General features: G+C 40.8%; 1 protein-coding gene across 1 annotated transcript; it reads right to left on the bottom strand.

Annotated features, from left to right (window-relative positions):
- Nucleotides 1-7,076: 7,076 nt before the first annotated feature.
- Nucleotides 7,077-18,621, bottom strand: LOC131220310 (uncharacterized). The gene is made up of 2 exons (XM_058215261.1): nucleotides 18,316-18,621; nucleotides 7,077-10,003 (listed from the first exon to the last, which is right to left on the bottom strand). The coding sequence occupies exon 2, from the start codon at nucleotides 9,987-9,989 to the stop codon at nucleotides 7,077-7,079; it is 2,913 nt and encodes a 970-aa protein (XP_058071244.1). The 5' UTR covers nucleotides 9,990-10,003; nucleotides 18,316-18,621.
- Nucleotides 18,622-23,224: the final 4,603 nt, after the last annotated feature.

Here is a 23,224-nt window from a genome sequence, read left to right as displayed (position 1 = left end):
GATTTTTTTCCTTTTTAAAAATAACTTGTAATCATGTTAAGACTTTTCTAGTAAAAGTTTATTTGAAATTTTTATTTTTAGAAATTAGTTTTAAAAAAGTTTTATTAGAATTAGGATTTTCTTATTTTTGGTAATTAGGAATTTCATTTTTTCTATATTATTGGTGTAATAGGGACACATACACATTAGACAATTACCAAATGTAAAAATGGAGCCAATTTACACCTATTGTCATCTAGCTTAAGTTACCCACATGTCAAATGTATCTATGCGTGTCATTTTCTGTCATATGCTTTATCATACAACTTCAAGCACCTCATATATACAACATTTGCTACAATATTAATTCAACTTCAAGTATCCACATGTGCTTAGCAAGTCACACAGTCCACCATCAATTTTCAAACACCTTACATATTCCAGATGTGCTAATCTGGCATTGCTAGTGACTATCTGGAAACTCTTTCTTAAAAAGAAAGCATATATTATTTTGACAAACAATGACAAACAAAAAAATTAAAAATATATCTCTAAATTTGTTGAAAAATAAGAAAAATACTATTTACGTTTCCATAATTTATTAGAAATAAGGCTTCTCAGGAAACACCATCCCTTTTCCTCCTTTCCATGAATCCAAACAGTCCTCAATTTTCTTTCTTCTTTTCTTTTTTCCTAAAAGAGTTTATAAGCCATCCCATCTACAAGCTACCACATGTGCCAATGTGAACCACGTGTGAGAGGTTGGAGCAGTCGCTTAGTTGGCTTCCCTCTGTTTAGATGTATAGGAGCAAAATACAAGGCTACTCTATTATTGAGCAGTCCGGACAATCTGCCAATAAATTAGAGGCCGGAAAATATGGGTAAAATTTTTAGAAGAGAACTAGGTGTCTTTAATAGGATCTCCCACATGATGCATTGACCAGCAAAATTAATTTCTATGATACGAAGGGACACTAGTGATGGATAGATACCTTATGCATCAGCTGTAGAAAGTTTGATATATGCTAGGTGTGTACATGCCCAAACATAACATATGCGGTTGGTGCTGTCGGCCGGTATCTTGTCAATCCTGGCAAAGAGCATTGGGTAGCGGTGAAATGGATACTGCAGTATCTAAGAGGCTCATCCAAGTTGAGCATATACTATGGTGACGGAAAATTTGTGTTAGAAGGCTACACAGATACAAATATGGCAGGCGACATAGACTCCAAAAAGTCTACATCAGGGTTCATGTTCGCGTTTACAGGGGGAGCAATTTTTTGGCAAAGCAAGCTACAGAAGGTGGTAGCATTGTCGACGATAGAAGTCGAGTACATTGCAGTCACAGAGACATATAAAGAGATGCTTTTAATGAAGAGGTTCTTACAAGAACTTAGCCCGAAGTAGGAGGAGGACGTGGTCTATTGCGATAATCAGAGTGCTATACACTTGAGCAAGAATCCAAGTTAACATTCCAAGTTAAAGCACATAGAGATTCGATATCACTGTATCAGGGATACTTTAGAACAGAAGGTGTTACAACTTGAGAAGATCTACACAGACGATAATAGGTCAGACATGATGACCAAGGCTTTGTTCAAGGGCAAGTTTGAGGTTTGTATAAACCAGGCTTGCTTGAAGAAGGTAAATCCCTCCTGGGTCAAAAAGGGAGAGATTTGATAGAATTTTTTCCCCGTGCTCGATCGGTTGTGAGCTCTACACGATCGGTCGAGGGCTGGTGCACGACCAGTCGTGGATTCGAGCCCTGACTCAACTCAAAGTCCAGTGACTTTGAGTTATTTTTCTTCGGGGTGCTCGACCGGTCGTGGGTGACACTCAACCGGTCGTGGTTACGCAGATTTGTTCGACGATTTTGTGGATTGCGAAAATCTGAGTCCTTTCACAACTGGGATGCAAAAAGGAGTTTCCTAAAACTATAAATAGGGGTTCCTAGGGTTTTTCTAGTTACATGAAAAACACAAGAGGGCTATCAAAGGTGTAAGAGAGAGTGAGAGAGAAAGAGAGAAAGGAAGCTTGTAGAAGGGAGGTTATGCTCATGGAGGTTATCTACTGTGTAATTTATATCTCAGCGCTTTTACGTCCTCGTAATCGGTGAGATCTCTCCGTTTTCTTTGTTTCTCTTATTGTTTATCCACTCCTGCGTGAGTGAAGAAGGTTGTAACGTTTTACTTCATAGTGAATTGTTGATCTGGACAAGGTCTTGTGGTTTTTACCTCTTTGAGGATTTTCCATGTAAAAATCTATTGTGTGGTGTGTGATTTATGTTTTGATTTATTTCATTGCTTTATTATCCATAATTTTGGTTTGTTTCGAGAGGCTAGATCTTAAGGTTTTGCGCAAGGCCCCCAACACTCCCATCACGAATGGATCATTCTCCAAAAATCTCTAAAATCATAGGATTTTAGTCATTGAATTTTTGGTTTGTCCTCCATTGAATGTCTCTTGCTTGTGCATTTCTTATCAATCATGTAGTTGCATGTCACTAATTGGAAGTTTAGGGCTGATCGATTGAGGGGTTTTATTTGTTAGGAAAGTTCCATCAATGATGGGCCATCTAATCAATGGATTGGATAGGCCGATCATGGCTCCAAATCTACTAACTGAGTTTTCCAAGGGAACTTTCCATTGCCAATATAATTGGAAACTCGCCTCTCCAAAATTTATTAAACAATTTGGGATTTTGAAGAATTGGAGCGTTTTGCAGAACCATTGATGGCCATGCACTACACCAAAATCGTCAATCTGTTACGGTTGGGATTTTGGTTAAGAAACGGCTCTAAGCCGCTCCTTATTTGAAACGGTAATGAACCGTACTAGACTAATTGCTATTATTCGCAGTTATTTTCATTATTTTGTTGGTGAGTCTTAATTAAGTGTTGGATGTTCTTATTTATTATTATTATGCTTTATTGTTTTATTTTGAAATAAATGGACGGAATGGATTCTATTTGTAACCTCTGAGTGGACCCCACATGGCCCGAGAGTCACATTACTGTAAAGTACCGCAGATTACAGAATGTTTTTCTTCATTTCCTACCCCAAAACGCCCTAAAATCCTTCATTTGCAACCTCTCTGTCTCCCTCTCCCTCTCCCCGTCTCAATCTCCCTCGATCTCTCTCCCGCGCTCTCCCTCTCTCGATCTCCCTCTCGCGATCTCAACCCTCTCTCTCGATCTCCCTCTCCTGATCTCAACCTTCTCTCTCGATCTCCCTCTCACTCTCCCTCCCTCGCTCGATCTCCCTCTCCCTTTCCTGATCTCAACCCTCTCTCTCGATCTCCCTCTCCCAATCTTAACCCCCTCTCTCGATCTCCCTCTCACTCTCCCTTCCTCTCTCGATCTCCCTCTCCCTGCAACATCCACCATCCCACGACAATCCCCAACACATGGGGTATCTAACATTGTAGAAGCAGCAGCAACAGCTCCATATCTGTCATCCACGGTTGAATGGGGAAGACTAAAGGGAGGGAGTGAGTGCAACAGCAACAGCAACAGCGTGCAGATAGGTACACCCAACCCCTTCTTACAGCATATGTTGCAATACTGATAAATCCCCTATTTTCCTGCTTTAGAAAACCATAAAGAATCTAGTTTGGTCATTGAATTTTTGGTCTATCCTCCAGTGAATGTCTCTTGCTTGTGCATTTCTTATCAATCATGTAGTTGCATGTCATTAATGGGAAGTTTAGGGCTGATCGAATGAGGGGATTTTGTTAGGAAAGTTTCATCAATGATGGGCCATTTAGTCAATGGATTGGATAGACCGATCATGGCTTTAAATCTACCAACTGAGTTTTCCAAGAGAACTTTCCATTGCCAATATAATTGGAAACTCGGCCTTTCCAAAATTTATTAGACAAATTGGGATTTTGAAGAATTGGAGCATTTTGCAGAACCATTGATGGCCATGGTGGGGGGCAGAAAAGGACACGACACTTTGGCATTGGCCTTTTTTAGTTTTTCCACTCAATTGAAGGCTTGGGGCTATGAAGGAATCTTGGATGCGCTGACTGTGCAGTCCAGCTAGTGTATCTACACACACCCTCATTGATTGTAAATTGATTTACATGCATTCATTCTCTATTTTAATAATTGAAATAGGTCCCAAAATGTAAAATGGGTGAATGCAAATCAAAATGGTTGGTTCTCTTGAAATTTTAGATCAATGCATGAAACTAGGAGTTCATACACTATAGCTGGAAGAATCAAAACATTGACAAAGCCAATGTCCAGACAGCTCATGGTGATTCATTGATCATAGCCATCAATCTAGTGATATCTAGTATGTATAATCAGTTCTTCTTCTTCTTCTTCTTCATTTTAATTTAATTCATCACTTTTCTTTACTTTCCCATCCTCTATGTTGCCCATTAATTAACTTTCTTTTACTCTGATGGCGTTGACGTTCGCTGTTTGGATGGATTTTAATTGTACACCTATGGATGCATATTTTGAAGAATTTTCTATCCAGTGTGGGGAACTAGGCAATGGTCCTGATTGTATGGCATATGGAATGTTGATGCCACATGGGCTTTGTAATATTGCACCTAGGCAATGTTGCATTGTTTCCAGATCCAGTTCGAGCCAAGAAATTGAACCCGAGGATGGCTAGCCAAAATGCTGTAAATTGGGCCTTAGATGGGTCCACCGGCAGAATACTCCACCAATGATGTTTATAAATGGAGCTCACCTGACCAAGGCTATCAAGTTTAAACAGATTCCAAGCCGAACCATTGCCCCTCCAGACTCAGTCAATACAAAGCACAAAGAAGGCTGACTTTTCAATAAGCCTGAGACATCACTAGTGCTTGTTTACAGACATTGTAAACGGCCGGGCTAGCTATATCGGACACCCACTAGCTTGTTGTCCATCCTCAGCCTCTGCCACTCAACTACCCAAAAGTGGGGAAGGCTACTTGGGGCGCCAACTAGCAGACCATCAATCCTCAGGCCCCGGCCACTCAACTACCAAAGAGCAGCATTAGGCCAGGCTTGGTCCTATTAGCTTGGACTATGGGTCAGGTTTAGGCTCAAATCATTTTAGCCCGACATGACGTAGCTCAGCCTGACCTGATGGAACTCTTTATGTGTCTTTCAAATAGAAGTAGACCCTTCTCTTGGAAACGGATTGGCTACTCCCCGTGACCACCAGCCAATGGCTGGTGGTTGGTGCTACGTGGGCCCCACCATGATGTATGTGTTTCATCCATGCCGTCCACATATTTTTATAGAGAATTTTACCATAGGATACAAAAAATTAGTTATATCCCAATCTTAAGTGGACCACATTATGGGAAACAGTGTTGAATGAGCTTCAACCATTAAAAAAAATTTTGGGGCCATAAAAGTTTTGGATCAAGCTGATTTTTGTTTTTTTCCTTCATCTGGGCATGTATGACATAATCAACATATTGGATGTCAAATAAACAGTACAGCAGGCCTTAGGAGGCTTTTAATGATGGATATCCAATCACTATTGTTTTCATGTGGTGTGGTGCACCTTAGATTTATATACCTCTCATTTTCGGGATCAAGTCATAAAATGATCATTAAAAATGGATGAACAGAATGGATGAAATACATACATCATGGTGGGGCCCATAGAGTACCAACCACCAGCGAGGCTAGTGTCAGGGGGAGTAGCCAATCCGTTTCCCCTTCTCTCTAGCAAGGAACAGGCAGATCTGTGTGGGGGCCCACAGTGATGTATATTTTTATCCACACCATCCATCCCTTCTCTCATATCATTTTAAGGTATGAGCCCAAAATTGAAGTAAATCCAATGCTCAAGTGGTCCACTTTGACATTAGATCTGCTTCATTTTTGGGTGCATACTTTAAATTGATATGAGTAAAGGGATGGGCAGAATAGATAAACTGATACATAATGGTAGGCCCCACAAAGATCTGCCCATTCCTCTCTAAAGACAGAAGGCTTCCCTTTCAAATATGGTTATTCCAATGCTTTGTTAGGCAACCGATTCATGTTGAATGTAGACTGACCACTTGATCAATGATATATTGCCAACGTGGAAGTGAGAAATAAGAATCTATCAATTTTCAGCCCTGTCTGCCGTGATGGTAGCCCTGAGCCCTGAGCCCAACCAACTTTTCCGGAGTCAGGCTTCCGCCTGCTGTTTTAGGCCCATGCCAGGCTTGTGCCAGGCGTGGGAGTATTCTTGACCCTAGTCTTCAGTGCAAATAAAACTAGAATTTCACCCCTACTTGGAACCCTATTTGCTGGAAGTTGCACTTTATTTAAGTTCCATTCGGAGAATCGGACAATCCAAATAATCAATCTGATCCATCCACTAGGCCCACACAATCTTAATGAGTGAAAATAACGGTTCCAATTCCCAAACCATCCATTCCTCAATATTGTTTTTAAACTGCGTAAAATTGTGATGTATTTGTGAGAAATGCTGGACCAGGTTCATCCATCTCTCTGTGTCTACCAAATGAATAGTCCGATACTTGGGCCAGGATACCTGCACAGTGGGGCCACTACAATTGACACATAACATGTAGACACGTGTGTAGAGGCATGTGTACACCGAACCAAAAATCTTACCGTTCAAATCACCAGTAGGGCCAGATGTGAATTTGGAGTTTTTTGGCTGGTATAGATTGTTTTGTATGGTGTGTCCCACTTGACGGTTGGACCGGAATGATTTTTGTTTCGTGGGGTTGTGATATTGGGACGCATCCGTTAGATGGCTTAGATGTCATAACCTCAAGCACTCTCTACTGATTTATTATGTACGGTCCTTGTAATGTACTTGGTGGAATAGTATGAGTATATCGGGCACTGCACGGCACTTGTGGCACTTGTGGCATAGAGCTAGTAGCTCTCTATTCACGAGGGTCCAACCTTTTGGATGTGTTAGTGTCGTACAACCATAAATAAGCTGTCGTTGTGATCAGCAAAAACCGCACACATAAAATAAAAACAAATGACGACAAATAAAGTAAAATCAAACATGCACACAAATAAATTAAAATAAAATAAAAACACACGATCACAAACCAAATCAAATCAAGCACACGGAAATAAAATAGCCATGGCGAGAAGAACTCATCAGCGCCTGTTGAAAGGTCGGCGTTCTTTGAAGTAGACATGGCGCTTGATGTTGTCTCCTTCCAACTTGAGGCTGGCCCACCATACTAACTCGCCTTCCACCTTAACACCACCCCCACCGATAACAGTTGTAGAAGCAGCAGCATTGTCATTAGAGATTTGAAGAGGAAGCTTATTCAGCTTCGGACATCCACCCACTCTCAGTTTCTTCAATGCCCCCAAGCACACGTCACTGCAAATACTCTCCAGCTTAGGTAGCTCCCACAGACACACCGTGTGTAGTCGTTGGAGCGAACCTTCTTCCTTAGCTACCCCTCGAAACACTGCCTCCAGTCTAGTGCAGAACTTGATATGCAGAGTTTCCAGGTTTGTTAAGCATACGCCTGACGAGAAGACGACAATGAGTCTCGGACAGCGCTCCAGATATATATGTTTCAGGAGTGTGAAGCTTTTGCTCGCATATCTGCCCTCGCACACGCTCTTCAGTCTTGGAAGGTTAGACATCCACACATTCTCGAGGCAACTTAAAGTGGCAGAGCTTAGATTCACTCCTTCAAAAAATTTCTCCAAATTCTTGCAACTCTCAACCCGGCATTCTCTCAGTTCTGTTATTGCATCCACAATGCAAAAATCCGACAATCTATGGACGAAGGCATTGTCACACAGAGTGAATAATTCCGTTCGAATGAGAAAATAATGAGTAGCAATGTAGGGGGAAGTATCACCTCCTCGGATCTCCAAATGCCTATCGAAATGTCTTTCTGAAGGTAAATTAGGTATTTGTGTCTTGAAACCCATTTTTGCATATAAAAATCGCCTTTGACGTTTTTCTTCTTGGCAAGGAGAGATGCATATATGGAATCGAGAGAAGCATTTTGCTCCCCACAATTTTGAGTCTGCTGTCAAGGATTGTAAAAGATGGTAATTACTTACCCTTATGTGAGCCCCAACTGTATCTCCGTGCCATTTATTATCCCCCGTGTTGCACTGATCGATGTTGAGATATTCGAGCTCGGTACTTAGATCATCCCATTTAATTTCTTGAAGGTGATTCATGCATTGGAAGTCCAGGCGCCTTAGATGATTAGTGTCGACCATATTATCTTCAGGAAAGCATTTGATTTTGGTACCTGAAATATTGAGCTTTCGAAGGTTTGTGAGCTGGTTCAGGCTAACAGACTCTAGGCTTTGGCAGCCATTCAAGGAGACCTGCGAAATTGCCTCGATTCCGGAAAGATAGAGCTTTCGGAGGTTTGGCAAGATATTTCCAAGAGAAGTAGAAAGATCCTCAATATCTTCCAGGGAATTACAGTTTTCGAGATCAAGCTCCTTGAGTGCGGAGAGCTTTTGCAAATGCGGCAGCAACTTCATCTTTAGGGAAGAACAGTTCGCTAGCAGGAGTTGCCTAAGATTGACCAACTTGGAGAGAGAGGATGGCAGAGATTCTAGATTAGAAGCACCGATCAAGCTAAGAATCTGAAGCCGCTCCATACATTCGAAGGTCTCATTTGAGATTTTCATTAAAGAGGGGGATTCTGTTAAGTTGAGTTGATGGATGGTGTGTAGCTTGGAAACAGAGGAAGGCAGTGACCTGATGCTCGTTCCATGGAGTTTGAGAAATTGAAGGTTGGTCATTTGTCGAAAGCACTCATCTGGCATTGTTTCGAAAGAAGAACATTGTTCAACATAAAGGAACTCGAGATTGTAAAGAGCTTGAATGGAAGTGGGGAGAGAGTTTAAGTGTTGGCATTCAGATATACTGAGAAGTCTGAGATTGTGCAAGCAGGCGATGGAGGAGGGCAGAGTTTTGATACTTAGTTGATCAAGACGCAGGACTCGAAGGCCCTGCATTTGCTTAAAAAAAGGGTCTGGTATGACGATTTCGAAATCGGAGTGGAAATAATTCCACCCCCCAAGCTGTAGAGAGGAGAGTTTGTGGCATTCTAGAGGGAGTTCCGTTGGCCAATAGGTGTCCAATAATTTCCTCTTCGGTGGTAAGTAAATCCTGTATCTCCCATGAGTTAAAGCATTTGCTAGATTATGACCACGGTCATTTTCCTCTGCCCAATCCGGCAGTGTCCAATGTGCTTCCCTTTCAGTTAATTGAATCAGAGAACGAAGCTCGAACTCTCTCAGTAGAATGCGAACCTTCTCCACAAGCGTGGAATCATATTCTTCATCTTCCTCTGTCTCCCTTCTAATAATAACTCCCTCCGCCCTCCAAATCCTTGTCACATAATACATACTATATCGAGAAATTGAGAAAAACCAGAAGAACAGCAAGCAGTAGAGAATGGTTTCGGGAGCAAAGTAGCCCTGGATGCCAGTAGAATGGGACACATCACTGGCCTCTTCGAGTAACATGTCTTCGGACAACTTCTCAAAGTCGATGGTCACATTGTATTGCGGCACAGCAACTGTCGGCATCATTTCGTCTCTCACAAAAACGACCTTGGAATCATATGGAGCTTCTCTGGGTAGGGGAATTCCCATCAAATCCACTTTGATTTCACTGCTCACATCTCCAACAATTAGCAAGAACGTCCGCCGCACCAACGATTTATAGATCTCGCCTGCAGCTACAATAGACTTGGTTTGGACGCCATCAAGATTAACGTTGCCTGTCAATTTTAACTGTTCCACGATCTCCATCTGCACTCTTTCAGGATTGAGATCTCCTTTCGGTATCTTTACCTGTATCTGCACGTCGAAGAGATCAGATCCCTTCAACTTTCGAGCTGCATATTCGATGATCCTCCATCTTCCAATACCATTACACCCTATCACATTGACGAATTGAATAGTCCGATTCATAAGGTGTTCGAACAGCTTTTCACCAGCATGTCGTATGGCGTCCGAATAATTCTCTAACTCGCTTGTAAATGTAACATCGTTTCCTCCTCGACCAGCCATGCGTGCTCTATCTTCTTTCCGAAAAGCCTGACGGCGACTTTTCTAATCCCACACTCACAACTGCAGAGCATGCGGAAATCATTTAGGAAAAGAGTAAAAAAGAAAGGAAAAATAAAAATAAAAAAGAGAGGCCAAAGATGGGGCGCGGATTAGCCACTGAGAGGTTGAGCAGCGAGACTCGCTACTGAAGTTACGTCACCAAGTTCCTTGGGTCCCACCATGATGTATATTTTGCATCCATCCATTTGAAGAGATCATTTTAGGGAAATACCCAAAGACTGAGTTAAATCCAAACCTCCAGTGGACCCCAGCACAGAAAACAGTGGGACAGTGTCGCCCACCATTAAAAATTCTAAAGGCCACAAAAGTTTTAGATCAAGCTGATATTTGTGTTTTCCCTTATTTAATGTCTTTCTTAACTTTTTTACAGGTTCGATTTCTAATAAACATTATGATGGGCCTTAGGATAGTTTCAACGGTGGGAATCACTCTCCCCACTGTTTTCTGTGGTGGGGTCCACGACAGATTTTTAACTGACTCATTATTTGGCTCATACCCTAAAATGATATCTCAAAATTGATGGACGGTGTGGATATAACACATACGTTATAGTGGGCCCGGAACTTGGTGACGTCACGTCAGTAGCTGACTCGCATCTAATCCGCGTCCGCTCAAGATGCCTCTGAGTGGGAAGCGGATTGGCTGGTGTACCACACACTACCGAACTGGCTCGGGGGCTTACGTCTCCAAGCTCTGTGGGTTCCACAATGAGGTATGTTTTATATCCAAACCGTCCGTCCATTTGGCAAGCAGTTTTTAAGGCTTGAAATATAAAATAAGAGAGATCCAAAGATTAAGTGCACCACACCAAAAATAGTAGCGGGCGTAATGATTTTCACCGTTAAAACATTCTTATGGCACACCATAACATTTATTTTCCATCCAATCTGTTCATAAGGTCAAAAAGACCTGGATGAAGAGGTAAAACAAATATGATATTGATCCAAAACTTTTCTTACGCCAAAAGGGTTTCAATGGTAAACATTCAATCCCCCACTTCTTTCTGTAGCGTGGTCCACTTGATATTTATCTCTTTCTTATTTTTCGTATTAAGCTTTATGACAAGCTTGTTAAATGGATGGACGGTTTGGATATAACACATACCTTATGATGAGACCTACAAAACTTGGTGACATCAACACATCAGCTATGTATCGCTGGCGTGTAGTACACCAGCCAATCCGCTTCGCTGGAACCCTGCGTTTGGTTGCACTACTTAGCTTGATACGTGGTTTAACAAAACGCACCCACGGCTGGGATCTTTAAATGTCAATGTTATTTATTTATTTCATTTCTGGCCCACAACAGTGAGAACATCATCTATCAACCGTTGCACCCACGGCTGGGATCCATAGCTCAACTGATGTGTACTGACATGGGTGTGTACTAACAAGCTAACCCAAAAATAATAAAAAATCATCTATCAACAGTTATGGATTGCTGGGTCACGGCTCTGCACATATCCATGTATCCATGATCAAATAAGGATTCGTATTGTAATCCAGTAGAGCGAGTTCCTCTGTGAGGCTAAACGTGGGTCCACCAATGATTACTGTGGACCAATAGATATGGGGTGCCAACCATGAATTAAGATCATTAATAAAAATTTTAAGGCAACATGTATTTTTGTACGTCTGCCGTCTACCCGATCAGTTTATGGGCCTTGATGTAGATCGAGCAAGGACATCTAAAAGTGTCATCAAAATAAATAACGGACTGGATGTCTAAATTACACTCCTAGATGCACTTTGTTGCCCCATCGGAGGGGAACCGGATTGTGTGGTGTGGCACCAAGTTCTTAAAACATATCCAAAGCCACGACTTCCACTGTAGGTTGTTGTCACCAAGTTCTGTGGGCCCCAACAAGACTATGTTTATATCCACACTGTCCATCAATTTGGAGAGATCATTTTAGGTCTTGAGCCCAAAAATTTGGTAAATCAAACACTCAAGTGGACCACACCCAAAAAAGCAATGGGGACAATGATTTTCACCTAGTGCCCACCATAATATTTATTTGTCATCCAATCTGTTCATAATGTCACACCGACCTGGATGAAGGGTCAAAAAATATCAGATTATCCAAAACTTCTGTGGCCCCTGAGAAGTCTTCAATTGTAGATGTTCAATCCCCACTGCTTTCTGTGGTGCGGTCCACTTGAACTTCGGATCTAACTCTTTTTCCTGCGCATGTCCTAAAATGATCATCTAATATAATGGATGGATGGTGTGGATATAACACATACATCATGATGGGTCCCATAAATCCTGATGACATCAACCCCACAAGTCGGTGTGGTGTGTGTCATACCAAGCAATCCGTTTCCCAATGGAGGTGCTAGGGCTCAGAACACGGATTGCCTGCCACGGGGAGCATGAAGTTCTGCAGCCGGGTTCGGCCCGATGTTTGTGAGAAATCCACACCGGTTCCTTCATTTTCTAAATCATTTTAGAAAATGCCAAAATAATAATAATAACACTGATAATAAAATAAATCCAAAACTTAAGTTTGTGAATTGACCAAATAACTGTAAACAGTAGGGCTTTAGCGCCCACCGTTAAAACATAAGTGGGGTCCTGGATGTTTTTTTCCAGGGTAATATGTTTTTGTTTTCCCCTCATAACAGTGGAAATGATATTATGAACGGTTTGCATGGCATATAAACATCAACCTGGACCCTAAGAAGAATTCAACCGTAGGCTTTTCCCTCCCCACTTTTTCCTTTCATGTGGTAACCTTGAGTTTTGTATCTGTCTATTTTTAGTCTCATGTACTGACGTAATATAGAAAAATAGATGGTTTGAGTGAATTTCTCACAATCATCACGTTGGACCCTACCTTGCTTAGGTCAGGTGGGGTACATTGGAGCCGATTAGCTGTTACGTTGCTTAGGTCAGGTGGGGGAGATTGGAGTGGATTAGCTGTTACCTGGTAACACTTCGGTGTTGTTTTCTTACAGTGTGGGGCCACTCTGAAGAATGTATTATATATTAATGTTGTCCATCGGTTGTCTTGATTCATTTCAAGATGTTATTCCAAAACTTAAGCATATTAACATCTCTGACTACAGTACTGTAAAAAGTGATGAATAATTATAAAAAGCTTCCGTAGACACCAAAAGTTTTGAATTAAGCTAATATTTGTATGTTCCCTACATCCAAGTCTCTTTAACCAATGGCAAATAAACATTACATATTTTCTTATAGTAGATCGTAGGAAGTTTTTAATGGTGTGCAATTAATACCACTGTTTCCTGTGGTGCGGTCCACATGAGATTTGCATATGCTTAAATTTGGTAGTACGTCCTAAAATTGGCTGGAAAAACGGATGGACTGCATTGATATATAACACATTATCATGGTGGCCCCACCACAATCGGTGTTACACCTAGTCTACTCCCATGGCCTAGAACTTGCATTCTTGGCTCCCATATGAGTTTTGATAGAATGTGGGCACCACTTTGCGGTTAGATGCAATTTGGTAAACTGTAAAATAAGGTGTAATAGGGACATACATATCAGACAATTAAAGACAAATCGTCATCCTTACTCATATACAATAAGTTGGATTAAGAAGGTTATGGTGGTAAAGTTACAATTAAAGACAATGCGTCATCCCTCCCCATATACGATCGGTTGAATTAAAAAGGTCAGCAAAACAAAGGTAACTAAATAGTGCACTATATCTTTTTCGATTGATAAATATTATAAAAACGAAGTAGTATGCAATGTAGTTGACATTGAGGCATGTCACATACTACTCAGTTGACCATGATATAATAATATTGATGCAATGCATAGAGGTTGGGATTACATATTTATATTTATTAAAGATGGTAGAAAGATTATCCCCGTACCTATGGGAACAGAGAACCAACCCAAGAGTTCTAAAGTTGAGGAACAGTTTCTCATACCCAAACATGATTTCATTAAACAATTTGAGGAGACGAGAGATGTAGATATATTAGTTGAAAAGAAAAATTATATGGAGCCTGTGAACATCTCAAAAGATTTAAAACTAGTGTTGCAGGAGTTCAAGGTGATTGTGCTCAATGAACTTCCTAATAAATTGGTTCCCATACGAGATATACAAAACCATATTGATCTTGTTTTATGAGTGAATCTGCCTAATTGCTCACATTATTAGGAAGAATCTGAGATCTTGTAACTACATGCATCTGAAGGGACTAATCCTTACTAGTTAAGTCAAGGAGATCCTGAATCAAGGAGATTATGAATCTGAGTGTGAGTACATATATTCTTTCAGCTCAAGAGCCTAATGCAACTATAAGGAAGATGCTGATAAACATCGGCATCAGAGATTATTTAAGTACCATGATCAAAGCCCATTAAGTAACTAGAGGACGAGTTTTTTTCAAGTGAAGGGGTATGATGTATAACATTGCATAGATACATTCCTATCATGGTTGGACCAAAAGAAGGTGGACTATAAATTGGTCATAACTTTTGATCTAGGTACCGTTACGGGGCACATAACCCATCAATCTTTATTGAAACGGGCCATCGGAGGTGAATCGACCCACAAAGTGGGTTGCATCTATCTGTTTCATCAGAAAACACAAACTTTCAGCTTAAAAACGAAAATTTAAGAAAAATTTACTATTTTTAATAATTTTGAATTTTTTAATATTTTCTTACTTTTAGAGTTTTAGATTTTCTTCTTTTTTAGAAACAATTTGTAATCATGCTACGACTCTTCTAACAAAACTTTATTTGAAATTTTTATTTTTTAAAATTAAGTTTTAGAAGAGTTTTATTAGAAATAGAATTTTTATTATATTTAGAATTTTGTTATTTTTGGTAATTACGAATTTTGAAAAAAAAAAATTCTATATTAATGGTGTACCAGGGACATAGATATCTGACAATTATTAGAATTAGGACCATTATGTCACATGTTGGCATGTTAGTACATGTGGGACACCTTACAAATGTGGGGTGTATGTATTGCATAACTAAAGATGGGCAATGGCTCATTGGCTCATTGGCACATGTGAGGAGATTGAATATAGATGGTGGTATGTTTGGGCTTAACCCTTGACAAACCCATTTTCCTTTCATCACAAGAAGATGAAGTTCTTAGCAGTAGCCCTTGAGAAACCCGTTTTCCTTTCATCATGAGAAAATGAATTTCTTAGGAGTGGAAGTGGAAAAATAATTTCATTTATTTTTCAACAAAGATTAGTGGAAATAGTGTTTCTCAAAATTTTCTAAAAGAAAGGCTTGAAAATCAACGAAAACTGGGTATCACCAAAAGTAATGTTCTCCTCCCATTTATTTCCATGAATCCAAATATGCCTTCAAAAAAAAAAATGGAAAATTAGGAACATGCTAGGAAATCGTGGCTTTTTTTATGGGTGCAAAAATGATAGAAAGTAGACAATTGCAAAACAAAGGTTTTTGAAAAGATGATACAACTTCTAGGCACCTTAGTCATTTGGTATGATGAGTGCTACTAGGGAGATATAGATGAGTTTGAGTAATGATAGATTTGGTGGCATTTGATGTGGTGGTGTGCAGCGGCAATCAATGAAGGGAGAGATGCTGGCTCAAGATCTGGTTGCAACATACTCAGACCGATTAGTGGTGTTGGAGGTGAAGAAGCGAAGGGAGACATGGGAAGATGGACAATCATGATCAACACCACATGGCATTAATATCATGTTAAATACGAGTCTACGTTGTGGAATTTGTAACTTGTTCATTTCATTGAAGGTAAGAAAAATATATAAAAGATGTGGAGATTTAAGAAAATTTAATAGAGAACATAAGAAATATGCATTGTAATAAAAAAAGAAAATATCCAAGTATAATAATATTATCATCATCGACTCCAACATGTTGAAAAGATGCCAATGATGAATAAGTATTTGTTATATTTATTATATCATATAAGTAGAAACCATGTACAGAGACCGAGGAAAAAAGACCCGGGGAGCCTATCATGTAGGGAAAATGGAAATATAACTATGGACATGACTAAGGCCAGACTTGGGCTGACACAAACTCCTCCCTAATGCTACCAAGGCCCACTTTGTCTAGAAATATCTGCCCCTTGATGTGGGGAGGAAGATCGGAAGGGTCCTTTGTACGAAAGGAGAAATGTTGCTCGGACCCCATTTGTGCTATACCATCCGCTGGACCGATCCCTTCCCTAAGAACATTGGAAAAGCTGACCTGGCCTTCGACACTTAATCTTTCTATCCTCTGCATCTAATACATTCAACGCAAGTCCCATTTAGGAGCCCCACCACCAACATGGAATCCGACTCTACTTCAACATTTACTAATCCCATAGCTCTACAATAGGCAAGGCCATTCCCACCCCCCCGCGGAAGGTCCTAGTTTGCCTCTAGTTGACCCGTCGACGTTGAGTTTGACCCTACCGCGCATTTACGCCTTCTCCATTTCACCAACTCCAAATGGGCCCTTGGACTAAAAGAATCAACATTACCCCGATCACGGAAAGCCAGAAAATTGGTCACTAGTCGAACTGAATTGGCGTGGGTTAACGAGGAAGACAAAGACAACCTCCACGTAACCCGAGCTATGATCCTAGCTGCCAACGGGGGAATCCCATCATATTTTGAGGCATTTCTGGAAATCCAGATCTCCCACAAGATGAAGCAAGGGGCCAGCCCTCCAATGATATGAAGCAGGCCCGAAGATGGCTGGAAATGCCACCAGAGCCGAAGCCAATGTTGCACAGAGAGACTAGGCAAGGAAGGGAGCCTGAAAATAGAGTAGAAATGCCCTTAAATTGTCCCCGCTAGATTGCTCTGAAGGAAGAGATGCTGCAAGGACTCACAAGCTGGATGGACGAGCGGATTCCCCACGCAGCAAGCACATTTGGAAACTAGCGGAATGCCTCCGGTTTTGACTGTTTCATCCATCGGAATTGCATTCTTCAACACTCTCTAGACATTAACTGAAATTTTTGACGGCATCTTCGCATGCCAAACCCTCTACGCTGCTTGGACTCTCTGCACAAACCCCAGGCAGATTTGACAGCGAAGGAACCAGAAGGCTAGAACAGCCAGAAGACGGCTTTTGCTCATCTGACACGCAAAAACCACCTTAGAAGTACATTCCAACACCCATTGCGGCAAGAAAAGAGAGGCAGAGGATGGAGGAAGGGGCCCATCCTTCCCTAGGAACTCACACACTTGCATCTAGTGCAGGGCCAAAGGAACTGGGTTCTCGACCAGGTCGATTAGCGGCCCAGCCCAGTCCAATTAGAGAACCACAGATTCCCTCTGCCTTGCCCAACCTTAGATTGAACCGAGGAAAGGAGAAGGGGCAACTGATCCTAATGCTCTTCCACAAAGGGGATGGAGCCGAAAGTAGACTACCTTGCTCCTCTGAGTTGAGATGTAGGGAGTATTTTGCTATGCTGAAAACACCCCAAAGGCTGGAGGCCGAGCCGAACTTCACTAACCATGCCAACTTCAAGCGGAGGGCCGAGATGATGTCTTTCAATAGTCTAATGCCCAGCCCACCTTCGGAGATTTGGATTGTTCACTATATGAATAGGGTTGAACTGGGCAGAGCTAAAGCATCTATGTGCTAATCTAACAATTTGGAAAATGAATTAATTAAGTCTACCCTAACATTTAAGAACTTTCGATTGTAGTAAATTGCTAATTATGAATTCAAACCTCTCCAACTGGGATCCATAATAACTATGACTTTAGCAACGTTTGATCATATATAATTAAAATTTATAGTATTAATGGAATACTTAAATATTCAAAACATATTAGAAGTTGATAGAACCAAATCTTGAGCACCTACACGCCCCATGTGCCAGTGGTTCATGTTGGTGCAAGATCCAAGCCGTCCATTAGTTGGGTCCTCAGCATGATTGATATGTGTTGTAAAAATACATCATGTGGCAGAGGTATTAAAAACAACCACATGGCTTAGAAAAACCTTCCTGATATTTGTAGCCACTGATTTGGAGCACCTGATAATTAGACTAGCCTTATCTTTTGTTCCCATCCATCTAAATAGTGGGAAGCCAGCTAGCGGATGGCTTTAAAATCTTGCACGTGGGCTACTTTGGCATGTGTAGTGGCATGTAGATGAGCCCCCTTATACAGACTTGTGACTCAGTTGGGCAAGAAAAAAAAAAAACTCAAGGCTTCTAATCCCCAGAATGTTAATTAGAAGAAAGTTGTGTGAAAACAATGAAGAACAGTAAGAAAATGAAGAGAAAAATCAGAGGTGTAAGAAAATGAAGAACATACCAGGAAATTGATACTTTTTTCTTCCTGGGCGGGGCAGTGCAAACAACGCTTTGAAGGAAGAAAACACAATCTTCTTTGTGTTTAGATGGCCAAGGGAAGCAAGCTATATATAGATTCCACCAAGCATGACACCTCAGTCGTTAGATCTACGCTGTCCATCATGTGGGTCCCATTCTTTAAATGCCCTAAGACATGAACAACAACGGTCCACATAAAAGCTAGTAAAAAATGTTAGAAACAGTAACTCTTTAGTAAAATCTGGCTCACATGAGAATGAAATTGTGCCACCTGGCACTTAGTAGATGAACTGCCTCATAATTCATAGGTGGCTCTTAGTAGATGAACTGCCTCATAATTCATAGGTGGCACTGAGTAGATGAACTGCCTCATTCATACCTCTTAGCAAAATAAGTTACCGTCCAAGACTTCCAGTGTATATATACAATATCCAAACCATCCTAAACGCCCACCGCCACAGTAATGATCACACCTATACATTCACCATGTAGAAAACCATAGACAGTTAAGGATCGTATATATTTTTGGGCTCATGAATTAAAATGACTTGACGCAATCCAAGGCCCAAGTGGGCCATGCGATAGAAAGCAGCCGAGATTGTATGCTCACCGTTGAAACATCTGTGAGGCCACGGAAGCTTTGGATCAGGCTATGACCGTATAAATGGTTTTACTGTATTACGAACAGTTTGGATGGCATGTAAACATCATGGTGGAGCTGGAAAAAGTTTGAACGATAGATTGCTCTCTTTCCACCTGTTTCCTGAGGCCTACTTTATCCACGTGATTTTTTATACCATGTCTTACATAAGCTGCCAAAACAAACGGTTGCATTTCTCACAAACATCATGGTGGGTCAACACTCATCAGGCCAAATGGCCTTAGTTCAATGAGCAGCTGTATTTCGGTAATGGCTGGCAACAGGCCAGGCCTGGTGCTGGTCTCCGCCCGAATTTTGAACTATTTCGGGCTGGGCCATCGGGGCGGGTCTATTCAAAATTCTTGTTTTAGTAGGTCAGATGGCCCAGGTCTATTCAAAATTCTCATTTTAGTAGGTCCGAGCTTGGGCCATTGACAGCCCTAATTTCGGCAGAGAGGTATAGATGCACCGTGAGAGAATAACGATCTGTGTTAAGGCAAAGTTCTGTGTTCTCCACCATGATGTCCGATATATCCACACAATTCATCCAGTTCTTGAGATCATTTTAGGACATGAGCCTCAAAATGAGGCAGATCGAAAGCTCAGGTTGACCACACCATAGTAAGAAGTTGGGATTAATGCCTGCCATTCAAAATTTCTTGAGGGCCATGGAAGTTTTGGATTCATGGTTTCCGTCCGTTCAGGTCTGTGTGACTTTATGAATAGGTTAAATGGCCAACAAACATTATGGTGGGCTCTAAGAAGGTTTCAGCAATGGCCATCATTCCCCACTGATTTCTGTGGTGTGGTCCAATTGAGCTTTGGATCTGCCTCAGTTGTTTGCGCAGGACCTAAAAATGATGTCCCAAAATGGATGGATAGTGTAGATGTAACACAACATCATCAAGTTTTGTTGGCCCAGCGTGATGTATGTGTTATATCCACACTATCCATCAATTTTCGGACATCATTTCAAGTGATGGGGCCAAAAATGAGGCAGATCCAAAGCTCAAGCGGACCACACTATAGAAAGAGGTGGGGATTGAACATGTCAACCACTGAAAACTTCTAAGGGGCCATCGAAGTTCTGGATTGTGTTTTCCCTTCTTGGCACAAAATGATGAACCGCCTTATGTCTAAACTACTTTCCAATCTGCACTTTGTTGCCTCGCACAGATGTGCGTATGGAACAGGGATTAGCTGCCACCCCGGTCCAGCCACGTGGGAGCGACCTTAACCTTAAGGCCCACCTTAATGTATGCATTGTATATCTGTTCTTTCCATCTGTTTTACCATCTTATTTTAGGCTATTGTGTCCCAAGAATGAAAGAAGATTTAAATTTCAGGTGGGCCACACAACCCTTCATCTAGGCTTGTGTGACGTTATGGGCGATAGCAAGTAAACATTACAGTGAACCCTAGGAAGTTTTTAATAATAGGTGTTTAATGAACACTGTTTCTTGTTGGCTGGATCCGGGTTTGCTGCTAATCTGCGTTCCGTGCATATGGGCTCAGATCAGGATACGATAGATTGTGGGCCCCACACAGAAGCTACCATTCCCCATCAGATGGATCACGTGTGATGATATAGTCAATTTGTCATGTTGTGCGCACTTTAAACTGGAAAACTGCAAAAATCGGAGCAGTGTATTTATTCAGTGGACCACTGATTTACGTTGAACTTGAGCTGTTGGATTTCTTTGTTTCTAACTGTATTTATTATTTTTTTTCTGTTTTTGTTATGTGTTTTTTTTGTTTTTTTTTTTTTTTTTTTCAATATACTTGCTTAGGGTTTGAGCTATCGCCTAATAACTGCCTGCTATTAAATTTTATTTTTTTCTAATCCAAAATATCTTCAAAAATCTATTTACTTCTAAAGGAGTATAATGGATATGACCTAAACGGTTTTGCAAGAGCTAAATGTGCACAGAACTTCAACTCAGAGTTCCTTAACAAGAATCATATTTAACATCAGAAAGACATATACACCCCAGCTTTTGCAAGGTTTCAACTGCTTTACCCGTCACACCCAGTAAAGAAAATGGTCAAAGGTGTAATTATCGTATACTTAGAAAGCATTCGAGTGATTAAAAGGTGCATTTAAAATTAGTTACTTAGAGAGCATTCCTGTGATTAAAATTAAAAAAAAATAAATCAGCAGCTCAGTCTAACATCTTTTAGAACAAATCTAACAGAAGGAATCTCAATGACAAATACATGAACTAATGAGGTACCTAAGTGAAAAGATTTTTAAAGTAGGCACCAGGATGGAAATTACACAGCATTTTGTAACGATCCTTATTGTTAATCCTTACCAAAATCTCTAGTTGACAATATGAGGTGGGATTCTCCATAACATTTGTCAAAAAAGCTTATGTTAGAAGCCAATTCTCAGTGTAGAGAATCTATCACGTCAAGAAAGGTTACCCCCATAGAAAAGTGAAAATGAAGTAGATCTAACCATTAAATTGACCAACATGTGAATTAGAAGTTTCTGAGTGACTTTTGGATGGCCGGAATTTTGGGATGTCTTGTCATCCTAGTAACACATTTTCTGAATGAGCCCGTTGATATGTATAAAACACAATGGCCCCACACAATGTAGAAAGCTTTTAATGATGGGTGTCCCCATCTCAACTATTCAGTTGGGTAGCCCACCTGAGCATTCCATCTGCTTGATTTCGGAACCCAAGAAATACCTGAGGGAGTGCACAGGATATACAGGATGTCGCTTATGTATCAGTACTGTGGGCCAAAATTTGTGTTATAGGTTAAGCTCAACCTACAATGCAGTGTATCTGGCCTCTGAAATGTGCTGAACTGGAAACTATAAATTCCAAATCCTTGAATTGTGGTTCTCACAATGATGGTTTTAATTATAAAAATTAAATTCTAATATTAGTGGCATATTAAGATATTCAAAGGATATGAGGTTCTCATCTATGGGCCACGTGAAAATGTGGTACCTTGGTGTGAAAATCCAAGCTATCCCCTAGGGCCCCTCCGTGTAAATGATTTGTCTGAGAAATCTAGCAAGTACATCATGTGGGAGAGGTACTAAAACATGTAGTTATCATAGAATAATTTTACCATATTTTCCCCGGTCAAGGGTTCGAGTATCCATAGGTGGTGAAATTCCACCAGCGTGAGTGTGTGGGGTTTGTGTTTGCGTTTAAAAAAAAAAAAAAAACTTTACCATATTTTCCAGTGAATGATTTATTCTATGGACAGTGGCCCAACTGATAATTAGACTAGCCTTATTTTTTTTATCTATTCATCCAAACCATGGGAAGCCAACTAACAATGGCTCCAAACTCACACACATCGGCCACATTGGCACATGTTGTGGCTTGTACGTTGGATACCTTATAAAAACTTGTGAAATCAGTAAAAAGGAAGAAATTTGTGCGTAAATTCAGAGGTGTAAGAAAAGGAAGAACATACCAGGAAATAAACGTTTTGGCTGAGCAAAGAAGATAGAAAGTAGACAAATGAAAAAGAAGGGTATGCAAAGATGAAATACAGCCTTCTCTTGTGCTTAGATGGCCGAGGGAAGCAAGCTATATATAGAGGGAATGCCACTAAAGCATGGTACCTCAGTCTGATTCTTTTAATGCTCTAAGACATGAACCAGGCTGGTCCACAAAAAAGTAGGTGGAAACGTTTGAAACAAGCTCTTTCGTAAAAGCTGGCTCACATGGTGAATGAACTTGTGCCTCCTGGAACTTAGTAGATGAGCTGCCTCATTCATACCTCTTAATTAAGACAATAAGTTATTGTAAAACAACTAGCTAGTGCAAGGTGTCGTGTACATTATCCAACACGTCCTAAACACCAGCCCTACAGTAAAGATCATACCCATACACTCATCATGTAGTCCATCATGTTGAAAACAATGGACAGCCAAGGATCTTCTCATATTACATGTATTCCTAGACATAAATGGATTGTCATAGCTTTTGTACTTGGTGGCTTCATGAGGCCAACCTTTTTGGAGCGGTTTGGATGTTCTCTTATTCACATGTAGCCGGGTGTTATACTGGCATTTGGCCGCCTCCAGCTAGTTGCATACGGTACCTCGAGAAAAGAACTCCTCAGATGCTTCCCTTATGATGACGGAAAGCTCCATGTCAAGGCTGAAGAAAGGAAAATGAGCCCTTCATCTAGGCTTGTGCGACGGTATGGGCAATAGCAAGTAAACATTACAGTGAACCCTAGGAAGTTTTTAATAATGGGTGTTCAATGAAC

The sequence above is a fragment of the Magnolia sinica genome, chromosome 12 (assembly GCF_029962835.1).
Source record: "Magnolia sinica isolate HGM2019 chromosome 12, MsV1, whole genome shotgun sequence".
Lineage (NCBI taxonomy): Eukaryota > Viridiplantae > Streptophyta > Magnoliopsida > Magnoliales > Magnoliaceae > Magnolia > Magnolia sinica.
Note: the sequence above shows the minus strand (reverse complement) of the source record. Positions and strands in the feature narration are given on the sequence as shown.